Here is a 22,971-nt window from a genome sequence, read left to right on the forward strand (position 1 = left end):
TTTCGTGACTGCAGGGATACATCTTCTTGGTTCTTTCGGTAAAGTCACGTAGAAGGGAAGTAATAAAATAATAAAAATAAAACATAATAAAATAATTCTCACGACGTTTCGGCCACAACGCAAGTCTGAGGACGGCTGCTTGCGTTGTGGCCGAAACGTCGTGCGAATTGTTTTTTATGTTGTATTTTTATTATTTTATTACTTCCCTTCTACGTGACTTTACCGAAAGAACCAAGAAGAAAAAACACGACGCATAAAGCGGTTCTAAAGATCGGTAACTCCCGCAACGTTGCTCTGATCCAAAACCTCCCCGTGGCCCAGGACGGGGTGCAGCTGACGGAGAGCGGGAAGTTCCACCTGACGGCCGAGGGCTTCCTCACCATCCGGGACGTGGGACCCGCTGACCAGGGCCGCTACGAGTGCATCGCACGCAACAGCATCGGCCACGCCTCCACCAACATGCTGCTGACCGTACACGGTGACGCTGGGCACCCCCCCCCCACACCGCCCGTCCTCTTCCCACCTCCCATCCCATCTCCAATCGAAAGTCGAAGCGGTTTTCGTGCTCCAAGTGAGCACTGTTGCACCGGCTCGTGTCTTATTCATTATAGTTCTGAGCCAGCGTTGGAACGTATGTATTCCTACAGCGGGGAAGAGGCTTTCCATAGGGCAACCGCTGTTAAATTCTCTACAAAGTGGTACTCAAATTTTGATTTAAAGCTTTCGTGACTGCAGGGATTCATATTCTTGGTTCTTTCAGTAAAGTCACGTAGAAGGGAAATAATAAAATAATAACAATATATAAACAATAACAAAAAATGTGTGTTTTTTTATTTTAATTCCCTTCTACGTGACTTTACCGAAACAACCAAAAAAAGTGGTACTCGTTTTATAGATTCCCAGAGGGACGGATGGTGGTCTGAGTCAACCCTCAAACAGGATTCGAACCCGTAAGCTTTCCGATTGGGAGCTACTCGCTTTGCCACTGAGCCACTTGGTCCCAACAAGTGGCACCTCACCCTGCTCCTCTCCCCTTTTCCACGGGAGAGCTTGACCCCACACGACGCTGTCACGTAACCTTGTTTAAAGGGGGGGGGGAGGGGGTTCACAACACAGTCAACGTTAAGCTTTGTAGAGATTTCAAACGATGAACAGAATGTGTAATGTGTCTATCATGCATTATGCTCTACCTCTCAGGCTCTCACCCCCGTGTATATGAACGAAGGCGGAAACACCTATTGCTTAATCGTGATATTTTTGGCATTTTTGTCCTCGTGGTAAAACCGACATTGCAATATTAAGCATTTTTCCCCATTAAACAAAAAAAAACTTAGCTGAATCGAGTTAAGCCATTGTAAAGTTCTCGAAGCAGCGAATGTATAAATGCGCATTCACGAATTATAAACAGCACACCGAAACAGGATAGGTACATTGATTGAAAAATGCTTTTACATTAAGGATATATGAGGGAAATATATATATGTGTATGGCCACAATGATGAGTTTTGCCTGCAGGTGTATTGGGGTTGCTGTTAGCTGCCTTTAATTTTTTAAAGAAAGAACTGAAGCAGCCATTATTGAATTGTCAACGTGAAGGATTGCATTGAGGTTTGCCAAGCACGCCATAAATAAATGTACCTTAACATGTAAAATCACGTAGCAACATTTAAGAAGTTTTTTTTTTTAAGTCGGTTTGGTACAGCTTTAATGAGCGTGGCACATATTCCTGTGTGTGTGTTTTTTTCCGGAGAATAATGGCTCTTTGAATGGGCATGCAGTCGAGCATCGCTAACACTATCCGACATGCTGCATGTGGTGCTTTGGCGGCTAAGCACTATTTTTTTTCCTCCCCTGTCCTTAATTCTCTCCCTGTCCTCTGCTGATACAGATAAAGATCACACGTTTACGGTGTCTGGTGGGCGACCAAAAGGTCTACGCTTGTAACCAGACGTGGAATTAAAGCATTGTGTGTGATATACAGCTCTGCGGCACGTGTGTAATTAAGCCTGCAGTCCATGCCTCTGAAGGGTAAAGCTTGCGGATCTCTGGGGCAAAGCACAGTGCTGCAGATCAGCAATACCGATCGCCTGGGTTCTTATTTTATTCATGAAACATTGAAAGAATTTGCTGTAATGGAGAAGTCCCAGTCGTTTACTGTTGCGACGCTTTAACAAAGAAATGCTTGGTCATCTTAACCCAACTTTGTACCGATTGTGCTGTCAACAGCGTGTAATGAGATGAAGTATTGATTCGGATCTCTCACAGAGCAGAGAACCCCTTTATTGAGAATGGCCCACGTAAGTGGATATCGCAGAGTTACCTCTGATATCGCTTCAAGTGGTCCACACAATGGGGAGGCAGCACTCTTCCACCTGTTCTGCACATGACAGAAATGTTGCTTGGGTCTTAAACGTGTGACAGCTACACGTGTGTTAGACATGTTGCAGCAATCATGAAACATGTAATTAAGTAATTACGTAAACAATAAGGGTATGTAGGTTTGTGTCTTGCGGTGGCAGGAAAAGTGAGTTGTACAATAGCGACACGCCTGTCGTGATAACCTTTCGTTTTCTTCTCGTTCTCAGGCTTAGTTTAAAGCAAAGGCTGTTTGGCCGTTTTACAATAATAAATATTTGTGCTGTTTTCCTGCTTAGTCCCCGAGGGGAATCGCACGGGAGACTCTTTCGTCGAATCATCCATACAAGAAGCCATTTTTAGCGTTGATAGTGCCATCAATTCCACCCGCAGAGAACTCTTTGACAGGTGAGCACAGTATCTTATCCCATTTGTTTCGCGTTTTTTCTTTTGACACGCGTAGTATTGAGAAACGGAGTTGCATCTCTACGTTTGACTCGCATGTGTTTTTATTGCTCCTTTAAAATGTTTGTGCAAGAAATACATCCTATTAATGCAAAATAGGCATGTACACCAGTCAGAAACCGGGCACGGGGAGGCCATTGTAAATTGTGTTTATCGGTGCATGTTCAGTGGCTGTTTTTGACAAATAAAGTAAGAACATTTTTTTTATGTAAGAATTATTTTGCCTTTTGGAGATTTAATCATTCAAGTGTAGGAAACCACCACTATTAAATTCCATTTTTGCATCGCACAGTAAAATAAAGTATGCATATAAATGTATAGATATGCATTGTTAAAAGTTTTTTGTTTTTTTTCTCATCCGGCAAAAGGGAGAAAAAAAAATCCTAAAGAGATTTAATTTCATTTAGCATGCATGAGAAATGCCAACCATTCAAAGGTTAAAGCAAAATGAAAAGAAAGCTGTACAAAAAATCCAATTCAAGGAAAAGCCAGGCTGTGCCGAATGAAAGGTTTCTGGAGTCGAGCGTAATTAAAATCAATGTTGGAGGTGGCCAGGGTCTATTTGGCCACTGGATTCGTTAAGTCTCCCGCGCGGCACGTATCTCTGCCGCTCAGGAATCCTCGGACTCCCAATGACCTGCTGGCTTTGTTCCGCTACCCGCGGGACCCTTTCACGGTGGAGCGAGCCCGCGCCGGAGAGATCTTCGAGAGGACCCTGCAGATCATTCAGGAGCACGTCCGCGGTGGCCTCAAGGTGGACATGAATGGCACAGGTATATGTTGGCCTTGAACGCTGCTCGCTGTTCAACTCGGCAGTCCCTGTCAGCGGGATGACTCTGAACTGCTCTTCGGAAAGAAGGCAATCGTGTAATAATACTCATTGTGATGATGATGATGATGATAATAATTATTTAGCCTCGCTGGGTCTCAGTCAATTCCTTGATTGTTATTGGGTATAAATGGTGGTTGCCTAGCCAGAGAAAGCACTCGCACAAACAAGAGAACACTCCAATTTGGAGGCCTATCATACATCTACTTGCTGTACTGCCTCATACGGAGCGCTTAGTTGGCCTGCATTCGAGTGCCTCAGGCACACGATAGCTCCACCTTGCATAATTCAACAAAACCTAAGTCACTGCAATACGGGCAGCACTAACTTACAAATCCAGTATAAAAATGATATAAGTAAAAATTATTTTTTTTATAGGTGTTTACTCACTACAGTTTGTGTGTGTATCTTTAAAAAAAATACAAGCCATATTTTGTTAAATCCATTTAGCATTATCAAAACTGCCACCAATTAACAATGTTTTTTTTATTGTAAAGGCAGAGATGCAGCCCTGTGATTTCTTGCCCACGCCGCAGTTGGCAGAAGGGCCTCCACGTGAGGGAGCTCTAGAGATGCCCGCGGCAGGGTATTGATCTACCCTTTCATGCCGCCCAGATATCTCGTAAGAGGTGACAGTACCCACACTTTAACCCACCGCACGCGACTTGCCGATCAACTGACTGTGGTTGTACCCCTCCATATTGTCGCACCGCGAGACCTCTAGATTTTAAGTCCAGTGCGCTAACCGTTACACACACACACACGCGCGCATCGTCCATAATTTATATTGAAGACGCGTATTACGTCCGCGTAACTAAATGGGATCGCGCGTAACTCGCTCGGAAAACCTTCCCTCGCGTGCAGCAGTAGAAATTCCCCTTGTGCTCCAGTCCTTTCCCTGCACAGAAGAAAGCTGCGCCGAGAGTTTTTTTTACTTTTAACAACCGCGGCTATTTCCAGCAAAAACCTCACCGCTGGCACAAACGCGTCATTGTGCACCCCCCCCCCAATTGAGAATAGGGGGTCCCCCAACGCTCGGCACGTACACGGCACAGCAAGGGCTGAGCCAAGTGTCCACACAATTAACATTTTTTTTTGCTGCTGCTGCATGAGAACCCGCAAGAGGTGTGACGCAGCAGCTTTGGGAGCTCTGGGAGCTGCTGCGTGGTGACACGGCGACACACCGGGCAACACCGGAGAGGCCTGGTCCTGCTTGCCGGCGATGAATCTGGGGCGCGGAAGCGAGTGCATTAGCACTGGATCGGCCCTTGCGTTTTATCCATTACGTGTGCTATTGGGGGGACGCGCAAGGTCAATGTAATAGGTGAGGTGGGATTTCTAAGGCAATTTCTTACAGTAATTGCTAGTGCTGCGGAGGAGTGGAGGGGGCAGAGGGACGCTAAGAGAGTGTGGCTGCCGGCAGATGTTACTTCTCGGCAGAGCCTGTGAACGTATTGTCTGAACAAGTGTCCCGGAACACCAGTAGGTCTAGAAAAGCCATAATGAAAGGTTGTTTGGCTGCCTCGCATCCTTTCTGTTGCCTCATGGTCATCATTCGTTGTGTCTTTTATGGAGTTGTATGTATGTTGAACGTCCTTCGCACCATACGTAGCCAACCCATCGGAGGTGCGGGGGAAGGACAACAAACTAAATGCATAAAGCTGTTCTAAAGAAATGGGTTTTCAATCTAGATGACTTAAAAGTGCATGGTTCCAGTGGCTTCCTAATATCGGGAGGAAGAGCATTCCAGACGGCTGCAGAAGCGCATCTGAAGGCGCGACGCAATGTGGTGACCAGTTTTTATTCGATGACCAGCCAAAATCCGCTGTGAGGATGACCGGAATTCGCATGGTGGTTCCTGCTCCCTGACGAGATCAGCAAGGTATTGTGGTTAATTTGTGGCAAGCACTTTGCGTGTAACGAGTGCGACCTTATAGTTGGATTGTCAGCTGTCAAGTACAGGCGTCCTGCTGCATGGAGCCAAGATCAGCAGTAGAAGCCGTCTTGGCACTCGGATTTATCGAGGCGCACTCTGCAAGGACACACTTTGACGAGAGAGTTGCGCAGGATAACCTGGGGCATTAAATCCCTGCCACGCTTCGGATCTTAGGAAATATGCTTTGGTTTGGCCGTTTGAGCCTCTGACATTTACATTGAATCGTAAGAATCCTAAACGATTAACATGTAGGGATTTCGCGAACAATGTTATGATTGATTTTTTATTCGGATTTCTCAAGTAAAATGCGTATCGTGAACTCTCCTCCGCCCGCCAAAGGCAACGAATAATGTCGTCACGTGAACAAACGTACAAATGTATAACTGCCGATGTGCTGCAGTGGTAGGAAACTTCACCTGATGGGTTCAGTGATGACGTCGTCCTGCACTATTTAAGACAAATCGCCCGACGATGCTGGATGTAATTACCAGCGAAACGTCGTTCTACTCAAATTGTAAATGTTGTGGATTTACTCTGCAACACACCGGTGGGCTGAAGTAGTAACTAATTGGTGTTCTGTTTACGTGACATATCCCTTACTAATTGGATGTGTCGGGTGGTGGAGGGTTACGACACATTTATACTTACGTGATAGAACCCAAAAGCCTTTATTCTGAAAAATATTGGTCTCAAAAGCCTACGTGTTAAACAAACTGCCCACGTGGCAGCTTCATTAATTGGCCATCAGCGGTGTGAGCAGGCATTTTCAGGGTTGCAGCTTTACCTGTTATGGCCACGGTACATTGTTTGCAAGGACAAAACAAGGTGTTACGTTTTACGCCATAAGCGACTGGAGCAAGCAATTCCAGGCGCTCTAACCTTTTCCCTTTTGACCTTTTAAAACGTACGAGCATCTCCCTGCGGATGAAACAACAACGAAAGCCGCATCTCTTACCGTGAACTCTCCGCGTTGTGCAGCCTACAACTACCACTACAACAACCTGGTGTCTCCCTACTACCTCGACCTCATCGCCAACCTGTCGGGCTGCACGGCCCACCGCCACGTGCCCAACTGCTCCGACATCTGCTTCCACCGGCGCTACCGCACGCAGGACGGCACCTGCAACAACCTGCAGCACCCCATGTGGGGCGCCTCGCTCACGGCGTTCGAGCGCCTCCTCAAGCCCGTCTACGAGAACGGCTTCAGCGCGCCACGCGGCCTCGGCGGGGCGGCCCTGCACAACGGTCACGTGCTGCCCCTCCCGCGCGTCATCTCCACCACCCTGGTGGGCACCGAGACAGTGACGCCCGACGACCGCTACTCGCACCTGCTCATGCAGTGGGGCCAGTTCCTGGACCACGACATGGACCTCACGGTGGCGGCGCTGAGCCAGGCGCGCTTCTCGGACGGGCGGCCGTGCTCCGAGGCGTGCACCGACGACCCGCCGTGCTTCCCCATCGCCGTGCCGCCCGACGACCCGCGCGTCCGCGGCGGCGGCGCCCGCTGCATGTTCTTCATCCGCTCGAGCCCCGTGTGCGGCAGCGGCATGACGTCGCTGCTCATGAACTCGGTGTTCCCGCGCGAGCAGATCAACCAGCTGACGTCGTACATCGACGCGTCCAACGTGTACGGCAGCACGGAGCGCGAGTCGGCGGAGGTGCGCGACCTGGCCAGCCAGCGCGGTTTGCTCAAGCAGGGCGTCATCCAGCGCTCGGGCAAATCCCTGCTGCCCTTCGCCACGGGGCCGCCCACGGAGTGCATGAGGGACGAGCGCGAGAGCCCCATCCCTTGCTTCCTGGCGGGCGACCAGCGAGCCAACGAGCAGGTGGCCCTCACCGCGTTGCACACGCTCTGGCTCCGAGAGCACAACCGCATCGCCACCGAGCTGCTGCGGCTCAACCCGCACTGGGACGGCGACACCATCTACCACGAGGCGCGCAAGATCGTGGGTGCCCAGATGCAGCACATCACCTACGCGCACTGGCTGCCCAAGATCCTGGGGGACGTCGGCATGAAGAGAATGGGCGACTACCGGGGATACGACCCGAACGTCAACGGCGGCATCTTCAACTCGTTTGCCACGGCCGCCTTCCGCTTCGGCCACACGCTCATCAACCCCGTGCTGCACCGCCTCAACGAGAACTTCCAGCCCATCCCCGAGGGCCACCTGTCGCTGCGCCAGGCGTTCTTCTCGCCGTACCGCGTGGTGAACGAGGGCGGCATCGACCCGCTGCTCCGCGGCCTGTTTGGCGTCGCCGGCAAGATGCGGGTGCCGGCCGAGCTGCTGAACCTGGAGCTGACGGAGAAGCTGTTCCACATGGCGCACACGGTGGCGCTCGACCTGGCCGCCATGAACATCCAGCGCGGACGGGACCACGCCATCCCGCCCTACAACGACTTCCGCGTCTTCTGCAACCTCACCGCGGCGGCCGACTTCGAGGATCTCAGGAATGAAATAAAAAATCCAGACGTTCGAGAGAAATTGAGGAGGTAGGAGCTTTGTTGATGACATCAATAATTTTAACCATTTCCCGCTCCGAGGACGTACTCGTACGTCATCAGTTTTTCTTCCGGTTTCGTTTTGATGATGTACATGTACATGATGATGTACATGTACATCGTCAAAATGGAATCGGAAGAAAAACTAAAATGAAGTAACTTTATCTTGTACCGAGGCTCCGACAAGGCCATGCAGGAGGGTGTGTGGCACAGTTTGGCAGCAGCTATCATAGAGTGCGGTCGTGTCACTACAGTTCTCTGTGGTGAGTACGATGTCTCTGTAAAGAAAATCAATCTTGGGCCGATTGTGCATTCCGAGATTCAGAGGTAAACGGGACCCACCCTGCAACTTGCAGACGTCTCCGAACGGGAAAGGGGTAAGAGCGTTAAAGTGATTTGACTTTTATATTTACTTGTTTTGAATTCAGGATATAAATACCTTCCAGAGCTTCGTTCGTTAGAGGCCCTTCCATCAGAATTGGCGTTAGCAAGCGATTAAGAATTGCTTCACTTTTACCTTTGCAGCTGTAAAGGGGTTAAATTTTTATGATATGGTCGAAGTAAATATTAATGTAAAACTTGAATAAATGTGGCGTGTATATATACGAAGTATACCGTCAAAGTCAAGAAAGGTTTCGCTCTAATCAGTCGTGCAGTGTAGATGAAATAACTCATTAGTCTGGATTTAAACAGGTGACAGAATTGGAAATATTAATAGCAAAGAGGGAATTACGCCTATTGTTGTGTGAACTCATTTTTACTGAGAAACTGCAGAAAAGCTGTTAGAAAGTCCACTATCAATACTCGCACCGCAATATACCCTTGAATAAATAAGGAAACTCTGGCGAATTTAATATCACATCAACAAAACAGTGTAAAAAAAAAAAACCCCAATAGATTATAAATAGAACTACACTTTCCTCTGTGGGCCAAACCTACGTGCCATAACTATCCGAACACAATCCCCTCTGAATGCTCTTGACGGCTTTGACACGCAGTAGGGGGGCTCCGTGGACTCTGCTCGGTTGCCTTTTGAGCGTTACATTTCGAGAGCTCCGCGCGACTTCCCACAAAAAATTGTCACTCGATTTGCCCCGATGTGGCTTTGCCTTCTCGTCAGGCTGTACGGCACCCCTCTCAACATCGACCTGTGGCCCGCCCTCATCGCCGAAGACATCATCCCCAGCACGCGCGTGGGGCCCTCCCTCATGTGCCTCTTCCTCACGCAGTTCAGCCGACTCCGCGACGGAGACAGGTGATGAGCGACCCGCTCGCAGATACCGGCGGAGGTGATCCGTCAGCCCGGCGCCAACGCTCCCTTCGCAAGCTCGAATGTTTCAGTGCCGACCCTTTGCGGGGGTTGTATGTCGGTTTATAAGCGTCGTTGGTGAAAACTTGTAGAAGCAGAATTTCGGTCATGTACAAATAAAATGAATGCGAAGTCCCAGCCTGTTTACTTTCCTGGCCTGGCTCTGCTGGCGAGAGTCAGAAGGTCGAAACCGCTTCAGAGTTTTGCATGTGCAAACGAGTGCCACTGGATAATGTTGGTCTGGAGAGTCAACAGGGTGATGGACTGAATATCTTCCTTTATGCGTGGAGATGCAGAGCAGAGTTCTGCTTCTAGATGTTTCATGCATTTTGTCTGGGTTACATTTTTTGTCTCAATTGGATTTATTTTTTATTGCAATGGCCAAACGAACACTCAAAAAAGGTAGGCACAATTGAAATGTCCACAAAATGCTGTGTATGTTTTTTTTTATATGTGCATGTTCGCGATTATATATATATCCATTCTTCAGAATTGTGACCACATCTTGGAATGTTCATCAGCATGTTTTAGAGCCACATTTAAACCAGGCAACTAGGTCATTTAATCATTAATGGATATTGCCCTTTCATGTTTTATCACAGCCACACTAAGATTTTCTGAACATCAGCTTGCAAAATTATTAAACGTAATTAAATAATTAGATTCTGCTGGATGATTTTCTCCCCACACTCTGTAAGTCAAGGAGGTGTGGGGAGGGGGGGGTTGTTTGACCCTACTTCCCCATTGCTGTTCAGATTTCACTCACCACTGATCTTAGCCATCGCCTGGAATGACACTGGGGTCACGAGGTTCATAGTGCAGTGTGCGAGTCACCATGTTACTGCTGCCCCCTTCCCCACCCCGTGATTTACTCAGCTGCGAGAATAGCCAAGCAGAAAATCCGGCACAGCAAAATAATTTGAAGTTAATTGCAAACGACAACTGTAATTAGAGCATTTCGCACCTCCGATTAGAACGGTTGGCTACGTGCGGTGCGAAAGAAGTTGCATACGTACATTTAATGCACGCACCCGTGAGTTAAAACTGGAAACATTTTAACACGTAGGGTAACATTTGTTATCTTATTTCATAAATCGACAACAAAAGAGATGTATGAAGTGAAACAGCAGCTATGTATCGACCTTTGGCACGTTAATATCAAATCGACGTGGACACGTACATCATCTAGTGGTAGGTTTTTACCCTTTCAACTGGTACAAAAACTGACACCTTTATACAAGGCATCATGTTTGCAATAACCACAACACAAGCAGTCAAAATTCAAACAAAAATTAACAACTCTGATAATGATATTCACTGTCCTTGAAGTTCATTGGTCCACACCCGATCAACTTCAAGACAGTGCATATCATTATCTGCGTTGTTTATTTTTTTTTGCATTTTGATTGCTTGTGTTGTGGTTATTGCAAACATGATCCCTTGTATAAAGGTGTCCAGTTGAAAGGGTAAAAACCTATCACTATATTTTGCCACTAGTAAAGGAGGTCTCATAACGTACATCATCGTCGATGCTTTCGTTGGTTTCACCCCACCACGCCCGTCGTCCGATGGCAACGGCGTAGATTTTGGTACGAGAGCCCCGGAGTGTTCACGCCAGCTCAGCTGACCCAGATCAAGCAGGCGTCGCTGGCACGCGTTCTCTGCGACAACGGAGACAACATCACCAGGCTCCAGCGAGATGTCTTCACCGTGGCCGAGTTCCCGCACGGATACGTCAGCTGCGACGCCATCCCACGGATAGACCTGCGCCTGTGGAATGACTGCTGCGAAGGTCAGGTCCTTGTTCGGCCAAACGTTGATTAAAAGATCAGAGGCGTAGCCACGCTATGGAAGTTGGGTGTGCTCCAATGGCCAATGGTTCCCGTTGGTTATTGGTTAGGTTACAGATAGGATCTTTGAAGTTCCCCACACCCTCCCCCAATTCATCATGGATAAGAGATCAGGTTTCTGCTATGCTGTAATTATGCTATTCTACGAAAGTGTTTTGGTTAATGACTCCGTACTTAGCGTACTGTTTGTGCGCTCCCGTGTATTCAAAGGTTCTATCATCAACATAATCATCATTCGTTCCTTTGCTGTCCAGTCATCCATTACACCCACAGTGCCTGTGTCCATGATTGAGATTGCACAATGTGCTAGTGTTATGTAGTCGCAAGCATTCATAGTTGCAGGGTACGATCCGTCAATTTTCAGTGGCGTGGGTTAAAATATAATTGGACACATTGCGGCTGATATTTCCTGAACGTGTTCAATTCAATCTTAATTTGGAGCGTTCGTGACTGCAGGAATTACTCTTGGGTTCTTTCGGTAAAGTCACGTATAAAGATAAAATAATAAATTAAATAATTGCATACCACGCAACCACGGGGAAAACATGCAGACTCCGAATATACAGATGTCAGGGTCGTGATCGAACCCACAACCTCCCGTATACCAGGCGCGGGAGATAACATCTTGCCAGCGTGGCGCCACGTGGTTGCGTGGTATGCTATTATTAAATTTATTATTTTATCTTTATACGTGACTTTACCGAAAGAACCAAAGAGTGTTCAATTCACTTTGAAATAAGGCATTTTACCTTGGGAGGCCTCGCTGAGTCTCAAGACTCTTTTTTTTACGGAGGGTCCTGCCGCATTGTGACATTTGCCCAATTCTACCACTGAGTGTCTGGCTTCTTGTGGGAGGAAATTGGAGCGCCTAGAGAAACCGCCCCTGGCAGATCTGTAGTGAGAGAGATTCCAAAACATTCATTGCTGCACTTTCATTTCCTGACCACCTTCCAGCCAGCCCCAACCTTTGCTATTCCCAATGAGTCTTCCAATAAACTAAAAACCATAAACCGTTTTTTTTTATTTTAGCAGGTAAGGCCCACTGAACTACGTTGCTTTTTTGAGAAGTGACCTGACCACGAATGATAGCTCAACAAAGTGGCTTATCGTGTGGAAATTTAAAGCAGCCAAATAGTCTAAACGCATCTCAATTCTAAATGTGGAGGGAAAAACCGGAGGACCCGGAGAAAAATGCCACACAACCACGGGGAGAACATGTACACTGCAAATATACAACAGGCGTCAGGGTCGGAATCGAATCTACGGACCTCCTGTGTGCATGGTGAGGTAGTTAACATCTCGCCACCACGGTGCAAAGAGATGAATTCACCCCCCTCTAGGAAAAACATGGATTCCCCTGGGGATCCCAACTAAGCATGCAGTGCAGGGGGGGAAAAAGAATAGAATCAGGAAAATTTGCCCCATCCACCCCGTAAAATCGCACCTTGCTAAGCTGTCAAATCAGGTGGAGATAATGGTGTGATATAGGTTATATAATAAGGGGACATGGTATATCCACGAGAAATTATTTTTATTATCAAGATACGGACTAAGACGCTACAGTCATGTGATGATAGTGGATCCATATATTTTCCAAAGGGAGTCACAGTAAAACTACATTGTGCCAAGGAGTGGTTGAGAGTCACAGTGAAAGCAAGCGGCTTCTTTCCAATCTGACATTGAGAGTACCTTGGAAATTAAAGCACTTACCAAATTAATGTTGCATATTAGTGGCAAGCCCTAACTCATAGTGCCACTGTAGTAGCAGTGTGGGGAAGCTTGGTGTTGCCGTTTAATGCTATCGTGAAATGCATTTTTCTAAACTTGGGGATGATTAAATTACGAATAAATTAATTACCGTAATAGTAACGTCGATGGCGTGCGAAGTGGTGCAACTGATGTGCAAAATGTTATCGTATTAAAATGCAAAATCAAATCTGAATATTGGAGAGATAATTGCTTGGAAACTTTGTTTGAATTTAATTTGTTTAGTGATGAAGTCATTTGTACATTGAGATGATTAGATCAGTTTAGGTGCTTTCTTTTTGGGAGGAGCTGAAAACATGGTTTGGAATTTGATTACACTGCACTTTAAACGTGGACTTCATCATGCTATACTGATTATAGCACTCAGTACATTGTCATCCTTTAGCTCAATCATATTTCTAGATGTAATCTAAAACGGTCTTACGTAAGCTACAAAGAAAATGTTTTCAAGTATGTGGCCAAATGAAGAATATAGGAACGTGTGGATATTTGCAAGATATTTTCCTTTACAATTGCCATTTCAACCATATATAATGTTAACATTTTATTATTTTTGTGCTCAACATTTGCATGTATTAGCATGTGTGAGTTAAAATACACCAAAAAAACCCCTAAAATATGCAAAAAGACTTGCACTGCACTGTTTAACATGCTGTGTACAAGTGATAGCCCCTATGGAAGCGCTGGAAAGCTTTTCATTAAAATGCTGCACATGGATAATTAAAGTGCTTGACATATGTGATGAATACTTTCACCTTTTTGAATTATATGAATTTACTTTCCAGCATCATGGCTGGCTTTATGTCATATGCAGCTGCATATTTACCGATGTCTTTCCGAAGCGGGCTTATTGTTGGATATTTTTAAAGGGACGCGTAGGGAGCCTTCCCAGTATATTTCATATTGATATATATATAAGTGTATCCCCAGAAGTTGAGAATTATAGGTGACGGGGTGTAGAGGCCAGTGCTGAATTTGCAGTCATATGGGTTCCACGCTTTATTTGTGGGCCAGTTGCTGACGGTCTGATTTAAAGAGAAGGGCACTTGGGGATGTGTGGAGCGAGCGGATAGAGGGCATGCAGGGCAGGGGGTGTCTAAATACCACGGGGAAGTCCTTGCTTTATGGTAAAGTGGACTTTCTTCTGCCTCCCAAAGGGCGGGATGATGTTGATGTTTGTTTTTGGGTTAGTCTTCGCCTCCTAACAAATAACAAGGGGTTTTCACCACTCCGTTGATAACATTTTGTCAATTAAGAGTTTCGAGAAAGGCAAAGCGCGTTTAAAATTCGCATGATGTTGGCCGAAGAAGAGGGGCAGGTAGTTTTCATTGATGAAATTGATTGTTTTTAACCTTTTGCCTATGCAATTTACTTTAAAACCTGTTTTTATTGATGAAAATGTTGGGAAAAAACCAATTCCACAGATTCTTACGGATCTTAACAGCTTGGAGTTGTAAATCATCAGTGCTTATAGACATTTTTTTTTTAGAAGCGGTGAAAAAAATATCACAAAAATGCCTTTGCATCTCTTCTTTGTCATTTACAATAACGAGGTAGAAAGAAAACACTACGAAAATAATTGTGATGGACTATGGATCGCCAGTCTGCGGGAGTTAACAGAAAATCCCATTCATTCAGCAATGCGAGGACCACTGCTCCAAATCTGTCATCGGAGTGATAAATGATGAGCACACCGATGTGACCTTTCTAACACTACCATTTTGCAGCACTGCTAACGAGACATGCCCTGTTTTACAGGATTACTTGTGTCGAGGAGAAATTTGCGATGTTACGCAGGACGCTACTCAGAGCTGTCTGTGACGAGGAAGTGTGCGTATCATGTGAAGCGGATTTGAATATCCCGACAGCTGACTGCATCTGTATTAACAAAGTGCCCTCCTCCTCCCCCCGCCATTCCAGCTCTGTCGCAACGAGTTTTTGCATCAACGCAAAGTAATTTTCTAGACTTATTAATTTTATGCGCGTGTCTCGTTCCATATTTTTCACGAGCTGTCATCCTTAGCCGTCTAATGTTATTTCTCGTTGCATCACGCATTCTTGGGCGTGATGTCCGACGTTTTCGTCCCTGAAGCTCGCGCGGTACAACCCGAAAAACATCGCAGAGCAGTACGGCACAACAGCGTCAACCTGGCACAGTACATTTTTACGCTTGGCTGTTTCCGACTGCAGAAACGTGGTTATACTTTTATTACCACCGACGATTTATGATTGCAATATTATTACAATGCGTGTAAATGTTGCCTGTAATGAGCACCTTCATCTTTAAACATTAAAAAAACACTTTAGATAAGTGCCCATTACAAAAAAAAAGACAATTCATAACATTTACGATTTCTGTTTCATGTACGGAGTAACATAAGTGATGCTTCTGTGGCCTAATGGGGAGCAAACTGGACTTGCCAGCTCGATTCGATCGAACGCCGTGGCACCTCCTATGAGCACAGTTGGCCGCGTACGGTGCGAAAGAAGTTCCACATGCATCCGTGGCAATTTCTTGCATCCACACCTGCCTCCGTCCACCCAGCAGCAACAACGAAGTGCGCCGCAGTTAAGCCGATCGGCAGACCGCGCGTGGCTGGGTGAAGTGTGGGTAACGCTCAACTCTACCAAGATTTTTTTTATCGTTTTTTATTATTGTTATTTGTTGTTGCAACTTTAAGACCTGCACACCCCCCCCCCCCCCCCCCACCTCTTTACTGGACATCGGTGAGAAAAAAAAAACCTTTATAGCAAATCGGATTCCTCCAGGGTAAATAAAGATTCTGATTCTAGCCAGCGTGGAAGAATTGGATGACATACCCTCAAGAGGGGCTCTTTCGAGCTTCCTCTCGTGGGCGCTCTTCAACCAGCAGTTGCGTGAGAAAGAAATTGCAGGGCAACACCTTTTATACCCCTCCCTTATGTTGCTTTGAATCGATATTCCAATGCTTTTTTCACCTTCTTTATGTGTTAGATTGCCGGACAAGGGGGCAGTTTCGAGCCATCTCTGGCCACTTCAGAACCAGACGCTCAACGGAATTCAGCTTCCCCGCAGATCAGCCGAGCCGGAGGAAACAAAAACGGGCGTCATCTCTTCGGTAGAGCATGGAGCTCATTTTGCTTTGCTCGGCACACATTTACTCGGCAAAGCTATGCACGAATCCACCGTCTTAGTCTTGCAGCGGGAAATCGCGCAATGCAAATGCCACCGCGTGTTTTCCGACGGTGAGTGTAAAGCCCGTGGAATGTGTATTCTCCGGCTGCCAAAATGCACCTGGGAAACACTGACCTTGACTACCTTCCACTTCATTAAACATATTGACTGGCTCAACAACACGGAAACAGAAATGTATTTGAAGTCATAGCATGCACTACCCCGACGAAGGTGGTTTGCATGAAAGCACATTGAGATACCATTGATCACGTCAACTTTGAACTTGTCCACGGTGTTTGACTCCCCAACGATGTGTGTTCCACCCATGTGTGATGAGCCGTCATATCCGGCCCACTAACGGTCACATAGAGATGACAGTGCTATGGCCTTACGCTGACAGAGTCGTTGTGCTTTCGCAAGTGGGTCGAGAAAGACACGGTGCATGAATTATGCATGGGAACTTGAGTCAGCAAATGTCGGTTTATTTCATCTGCTGGTTAAAGGCAGCATCCTGACTGTTGTTTTACTGTCGAACAGAAACAAAGAGAAGCCCAGCAATGCCACGATTGAAGGAGACGCCGGGAGCTTCGGTGGCTACAAAGATTTCGTCTTGGACGTCCACAACACAATAGCATCCCTGCGCAATCAGGTGTGTCCGCTTAATGAGCAGTAGACATTTATTCGGCGTATGCCGCATACATGCATGCGCACATCGCATTAATTGTAATTCTAGATTTGAAGCTTTCGTGACTGCAATGATTCATATTCTTAGGTTTTTTCGGTAAAGTCACGAAAAAACCTAAGAATATTAATTGTATTTGTTTATAATCTAGACATTTTTAGAACTGATATTACTTCGTGTGTGGCAGCTGCTGGCAATGCAACTGCTAGCACACTCGACTTGCAATCCGGAGGTCCCTGGTTCTATTCCATCTTCCGATGGCAGCCGTTGAAATAATGGGCATTGTTTCTCAAATTTCCATCCTCTCCCACCCCCCTTTTCTCACGGTGTATTTTACAACAAAAAAACACAGCCTTGATGTTATCCGATGCTAGAGTAGCCGGGATGATTCTGCATCCGACTTGCACGTTAAACCAGACATAGCCCACATGCCTGTATAGACTGCTATGGATGTCCAAATGACAAGCCAATTTGTTGAGCTATCCTTTGTGGCACGTCGCTTTTGAAAAATAAGTTAATACCTCCGAGGGCTTTGTCTGGTAGGATGGGGATGTTTTAGTTGTATTTGAATGTGTATGTGTTTAAGTGATTTGTTTACCTTTGACACTCCTATCGTGTTTTTGTATTGTTTGTAATGCTCTTACCCGCCACAATTGGACATCTGTGAAAAAAGAGCTTTATATGTTCTTGGTTCTTTCGGTAAAGTCACGTAGAATGGAAATAATAAAATAACAAAAAGAAAGAATAATAAAATAATTATTTTATTGTGTTTAAATTTTTTTATTTTTTTATTTCCAAATAATTATTTGATTATGTTTAAATTTTGTTATTTTATTATTTCCATTCTACGTGACTTTACCGAAAGAACCAAGAAGATGAATGCCTGCAGTCACGAAAGCTTTAAATGGAAGAGCTTTATTGCTCATCGGATTCCTCCAGTGTGAATACCCACTGTGGGTGAGTGAGCTGTCTAAGCGGTTGTGGGAACATGGCAAAACATGGTCTTAGGGGACCCTCTCCTTGTAACGTTCACACATGCAGCAAAATGTGGTGTGTGTTTTGCGACGACAAATGCGAGTGCTTTGTGCTTCTTCTTGGTTCTTTTGGTAAAGTCACGTAGAAGGGAAGTAATAAAATAATTAAAAAATAATAAAAATAGAACATAATAAAATAATTATCACGACGTTTCGGCCACAACGCAAACAGCCGTCCTCAGGTGAATTCAATCAGACGCTGTCTCCCCGACAGACCTGGTCTTCACCTGAGGACGGCTGCTTGCGTTGTGGCCGAAACGTCGTGAGAATGATTTTATTATGTTTTATTTTTATTATTTTATTACTTCCCTTCTACGTGACTTTACCGAAAGAACCAAGAAGATGAATCCCTGCAGTCACGAAAGCTTTTAATCGAAAAATGCGTTGTGCTTTTTTCTTCTTTTTCTACTCCGAGACAGATCAGAGTGTTGGAGTCGCGTTTGAGTCGAGAAAGTTGCGTCACCACGGAGGGAGGCAGACAGAGCGAGGGGAGCAGTTGGAACAAGGATGAGTGTACCAAGTGTCAGTGCAAGGTATGGGCGTTAGCGGAAGTGTTGGTCGCACGTGTGTCAACGACTACGTTATGAGTTACTCTTTGGTTCTTTCGGTAAAGTCACGTAGAAAATCTAATATAATAATAATATTTGATTTGATTTTCTACGTGACTTTACCGAAAGAACCATGACGTAAAAACTAGATCCGAAGCTTTCGTGACTGCAGGAATTACTCTTTCGGCAAAGTTTGGTAAAGTCACGTAGGAAATAAAATAAAATAATAATCAAATAAAATAATTATATTTGAATTGATTTTCTACGTGACTTTACCGAACTTTGCCGAAAGAGTAATTCCTGCAGTCACGAAAGCTTCGGATCTAGTTTTTACGTCATGAGTCTTCTTATTCCGGACTGCCGTGTGCTCTTTTTGCAGCGGTGTTTGAGTGACGGGAGTTTCGAACGACGTGTCAGTCAGCCGTGGGACTATTTCGACAGGTTACAAATGTACTTACTCTGTGACGTGAATGCCAGTCTTAAAACTTTATTTGTATGGTTTCTGAGCATTGCATTCATAAAAAAAAACAAATGCTGGCTACAGTAGGAACTTAAATGTGCTTGCTTAAAAATATTGGACGATTTGGAATGTATGTATGTTGAACTTCTTTTGCACTGTACGTAGCCAACCGTGCTAATTGGAGGTGTGGGAGAAGGACAACCAAACTAAACCCAAAAAGTAGTTCTCAAGAAATTAGTTTCAATGTAGATTTTAATTAATACATGTTATGAATATTCAGCTAATGACAATTGCGGCAATACTGGAAAAAGACAAATATTTGTGTGATAAGGTTATGTCAGGATAAATTGATGTTATACCTATCAATTGTTAATTTGTAGAAATCATATTAAACACACAATTGTAAAAACATGCTACAATTACAAAACACCTCACTGCCTTCTAACTTAATGTGTAAGTCGTCATCATCCAAGGCCTCCTCACATTGGCACCGTTCTTCACGGTCTTGTGGTACCAAGTTTAATTTAACGATTTCTACATTGTTATGCATTTGATACATCTTATGAATGGATTTGGTTACCCATTCTTAGCAAACGTCCATAAAATGTTCTCTTCTAAAGGACTGTTGGGCATAGGTGTCATGTGCTGCTTATCAACCTTTGATAAAAAACCTTTACCTGCGCACTCCACAATGTGAAACGACCAGGGCTCTCTCTAACCACAGGGGCTACTGGTAATGGCAACGTGTTTCACTGCCCAGTAGGGTAGATCATACAACAACGACGAAAAAGATCCCCCGTATAGCTGTTAACAGGCTGTTGGTGCTGTTAGCAAGCGCCTATTAAGACCGGCACAGCAGCCAAGACGGCGGGTGGCCAACACCACTCGTCGCCGCCTTTGTCTCCCCAGTACTGATGTTTGTACACTGCATCAGGTACTCATTTAAGGCTTAGTTGACCTACGGGAGGCCCAAGACCGGTTCAGATATTCATCACTGATGTTAGTCATCAGTGGGTCGCTGGTTCGTAGAGCGATGTGCAAACCACGACGCTACCACTTCCCATTTCATACATATACACACACTATCTTCAGTTTGTTTTGTGGATTTGGAATCTCAGCGGAATTGATGAGTGTAACGTGGGATTCAGGTTCCTGGAATGATTTTCCGCACATGCTTCGTGTGTATATATATAGTATATCTTTTTAGAGATTTGTGCTCCGAAAATATTTACAATCCTGTGGGGTCCTAGCGCATTTCTGGAAGGCGGTCATGAAACTAAAATAGTATTGCCATTTATTTCCCCTGGCAGGACGGGCAAGTGATGTGCCTCATTGAAACCTGCCCTCAAGCAACCTGCCCCAACCCTGTAAAAATGGCAAGTCAGTGCTGCCCAGTCTGTCACGAATATCCTGAAGTAATCTGACTCGGCAATGTGAAGACTTCGACAAATCGTACGTTTCTTGCTTCGTTGTCATTTCTACATAACTGATCTTGAACGAATATATATACTGCTTATCCTATCTGTAGCAACGCATGGTAGGATAAGTTCTTGTAATGAATGAGATACTACATCTCATTTGTACTACCTTTGGAAAACAACCATATTTGAAGAAAATGGAACTATTGAGTAAATGGCACATGGAATAATGTGTAAAATTATCATGCAATTCTGGAATATGCTTGATTCTTAATCGACATTCGGAGTGAAAGTGTTTTGCTGCACGATGCACCGTCTCAGTTCATATGCAGTAAGTTGGAACCCCAATGTTGTAACTGGGAAGTGCTTCGGTCTGTGAACATCAACGTGCCTCTGTGCATGATTGAATTAAGTGGCAATTTAAGTGGGGAGTATTTGTCATTTGTGAGTATATATGACATGACAAAAGTGGAATGATTACTCAGGTTATAAGTACGCAAACTGTACTTACATTTTTCATTCTCAGTCATATACAGAGAACACAGTACAAGGACGAAAAGGTGAACACGTGTTTAAACCGTTTTAACGCATTACACAAAAGTCGTAAATATGTGTACGGCAAACAATTGACGGTGGTGTAAACCAGTATTATACCCAGTGCCTGTGATATTCAGTGTAATTTTTTCCTGACCATTAACCATAGTAAAGTTTAGTAACTTTGTGTCATTCAAGGCCAATGAGTCTATACGTGAACATGAAACACCACTGCCGTTTCCTTGTCATTCGATAATTCTCCTCTCCTGAATATCATTGAGCTGTATGCACAATTCCCCCCATTCTGGTTTCACGTGCTACAGATTATGTTGCAGAATACCGAAGTGATTGCAAATTATACAAAGGTGCATTTTTACCATCATGTAATGTTTTTTGTTAATGGAAATCAAATTCCATGGTCAATTCTCCTTTTTGTAAGTTTTGTTCAATGTTCAATATTTTCAATGTCTCTTGATAGATATGATAAGTAGTTAAGTACAAGGTCATACTTGTATTGTACTAATATACTGTAGGTATGGTCTTCCACAGTTGTGAAGGAAATGACGGTGATCTCTGGTTTTGTAAACAGTTGAACTCTCATCTGCTGCACTATTACCCACAACTCTTATCGTCTTTGGAACCTATAAGGTCCACTATCTGCAACCGCGATCTTCCTATTATCCGTGATTATCTTAGGTTACTTCCTGTTCTGTATTGCAGAAAAGCCTCCTATTATCCGCCAGTGTTAAGTGGATAAATATGGTCGTGTGGAAAATTCATCCTATTATCTGCATTTATCCGTGTTACTTTCTTTTACATAAATTGGAGTACATTTGTTGACAACATTGCAGACAATAAGATCCGTGATGCCTGTCCTCACTTCGCTGCAGATGAGAGAATTTCTACTCTTGTTAAAACAAGCTACTACATACGATGCCAGTACTTTAGTAATTTTTACCAAAGGTAACACCATCATAATAAGCCATGCCAACTGAAAAAAAAATACATTTGTTAATGCTTTTAATATAACTTGTTAATTGAAATAAGCTCCTTTGCAGTTATGTATTACGTATAGAGGAGTTGTTTTAGCATTTCTCAATGCAGTATCTAATGCCACACCAATAAACATTGTTTTTATGAAAATATGCCTTCTCACTTGTATTCCTTTATCTCTGGAAGTCGATTCATTTTTCACCTTCCTGTACCAACTTTATTTTCTGGCATCGCTTGCTCCCACATGCTTGCATTGTCGTTTTTTTGAATGGCGTCTATTTGTGTCATGGCAAGACTAAAATATAGAGCTTAATTACACCTCTACCTAACCTTTTCTCGCACCTCTTGCTCTCATATGGAATTTGCGCAGCGTGTTTGATCTGTGTGTGTTTCGTTTACGACAATTAACTACCTCGTTTGTTCGCTGTCCGATATTCCTCAAGGACCCAGGACGCGTTCTCTGCGATATTGACTTGTTTGTCTTTATTTTATTGTTGCTCTGCTCACGCGCCGGGAAACTGACTAATTGGGATCATCTGTGGAACAAACAAAATAGACCCAAACCTACGGATTGCATAAAATGGAGCCTCAAGTATGATATTTTTTTATGTTTTATTTTTTATTATTTTATTATTTCCATTCTACGTGACTTTACCGAAAGAACCAAGAAGATGAATCCCTGCAGTCACGAAAGCTTTAAATCGAAATTTAAGTATGATATTTTTTTGTCAATAGCACACGACAATTCTGTTTTACTAAGTGAAATAATTTTCAGTTTTCTACATTTGTATTAAACCACCATTGTGGTCACTACATCGCGCGCTTTCAGATGCACTTCTGCGGCCGTCTGGAACGCTCTTCCTTCCAACATTACGAAGCCACTGGAGCTTTGCGCTTTTAAATCCAGATGTAAAACTCATTTCTTTGATAATGCTTTTTGTGTTTAGCTTGTTGTCCTTCCCCCACACCTCCGATTAGCGCGGTTGGCTACGTACGAAGCGAAGAAATTCAACGCACGTACATAATATCCAAGGAGTGCCACGCATGCTTTTCAAGCACAACACGGGGCAACTAAAATGGTTCCATTTGCACGCACGTCACTCTCAACCGCACGCCCACGCCCAGGGACCATCGGCT

At 44.7% G+C, this 22,971-nt stretch overlaps 1 protein-coding gene across 2 annotated transcripts in view; it reads left to right on the plus strand.

Annotated features, from left to right (window-relative positions):
* The window catches only part of LOC144717891 (peroxidasin homolog), a 66,894-nt gene extending 44,910 nt beyond the window's left edge, over positions 1-21,984 (plus strand). For both annotated transcript variants that reach the window (XM_078593648.1, XM_078593649.1), the window contains 10 exons: positions 322-478; positions 2,655-2,763; positions 3,436-3,593; positions 6,564-8,076; positions 9,206-9,340; positions 10,978-11,186; positions 15,986-16,109; positions 16,703-16,814; positions 18,301-18,414; positions 20,200-21,984. In XM_078593648.1, the coding sequence (XP_078449774.1) occupies positions 322-478; positions 2,655-2,763; positions 3,436-3,593; positions 6,564-8,076; positions 9,206-9,340; positions 10,978-11,186; positions 15,986-16,109; positions 16,703-16,814; positions 18,301-18,414; positions 20,200-20,313 (2,745 nt within the window). In that variant the 3' untranslated portion in view covers positions 20,314-21,984. The remainder of the gene's footprint in view (positions 1-321; positions 479-2,654; positions 2,764-3,435; positions 3,594-6,563; positions 8,077-9,205; positions 9,341-10,977; positions 11,187-15,985; positions 16,110-16,702; positions 16,815-18,300; positions 18,415-20,199) is intronic.
* The last annotated feature ends 987 nt before the right edge of the window (positions 21,985-22,971 follow it).

The sequence above is a fragment of the Lampetra planeri genome, chromosome 4 (genome assembly GCF_965212315.1).
Source record: "Lampetra planeri chromosome 4, kcLamPlan1.2.h2, whole genome shotgun sequence".
NCBI lineage: Eukaryota > Metazoa > Chordata > Hyperoartia > Petromyzontiformes > Petromyzontidae > Lampetra > Lampetra planeri.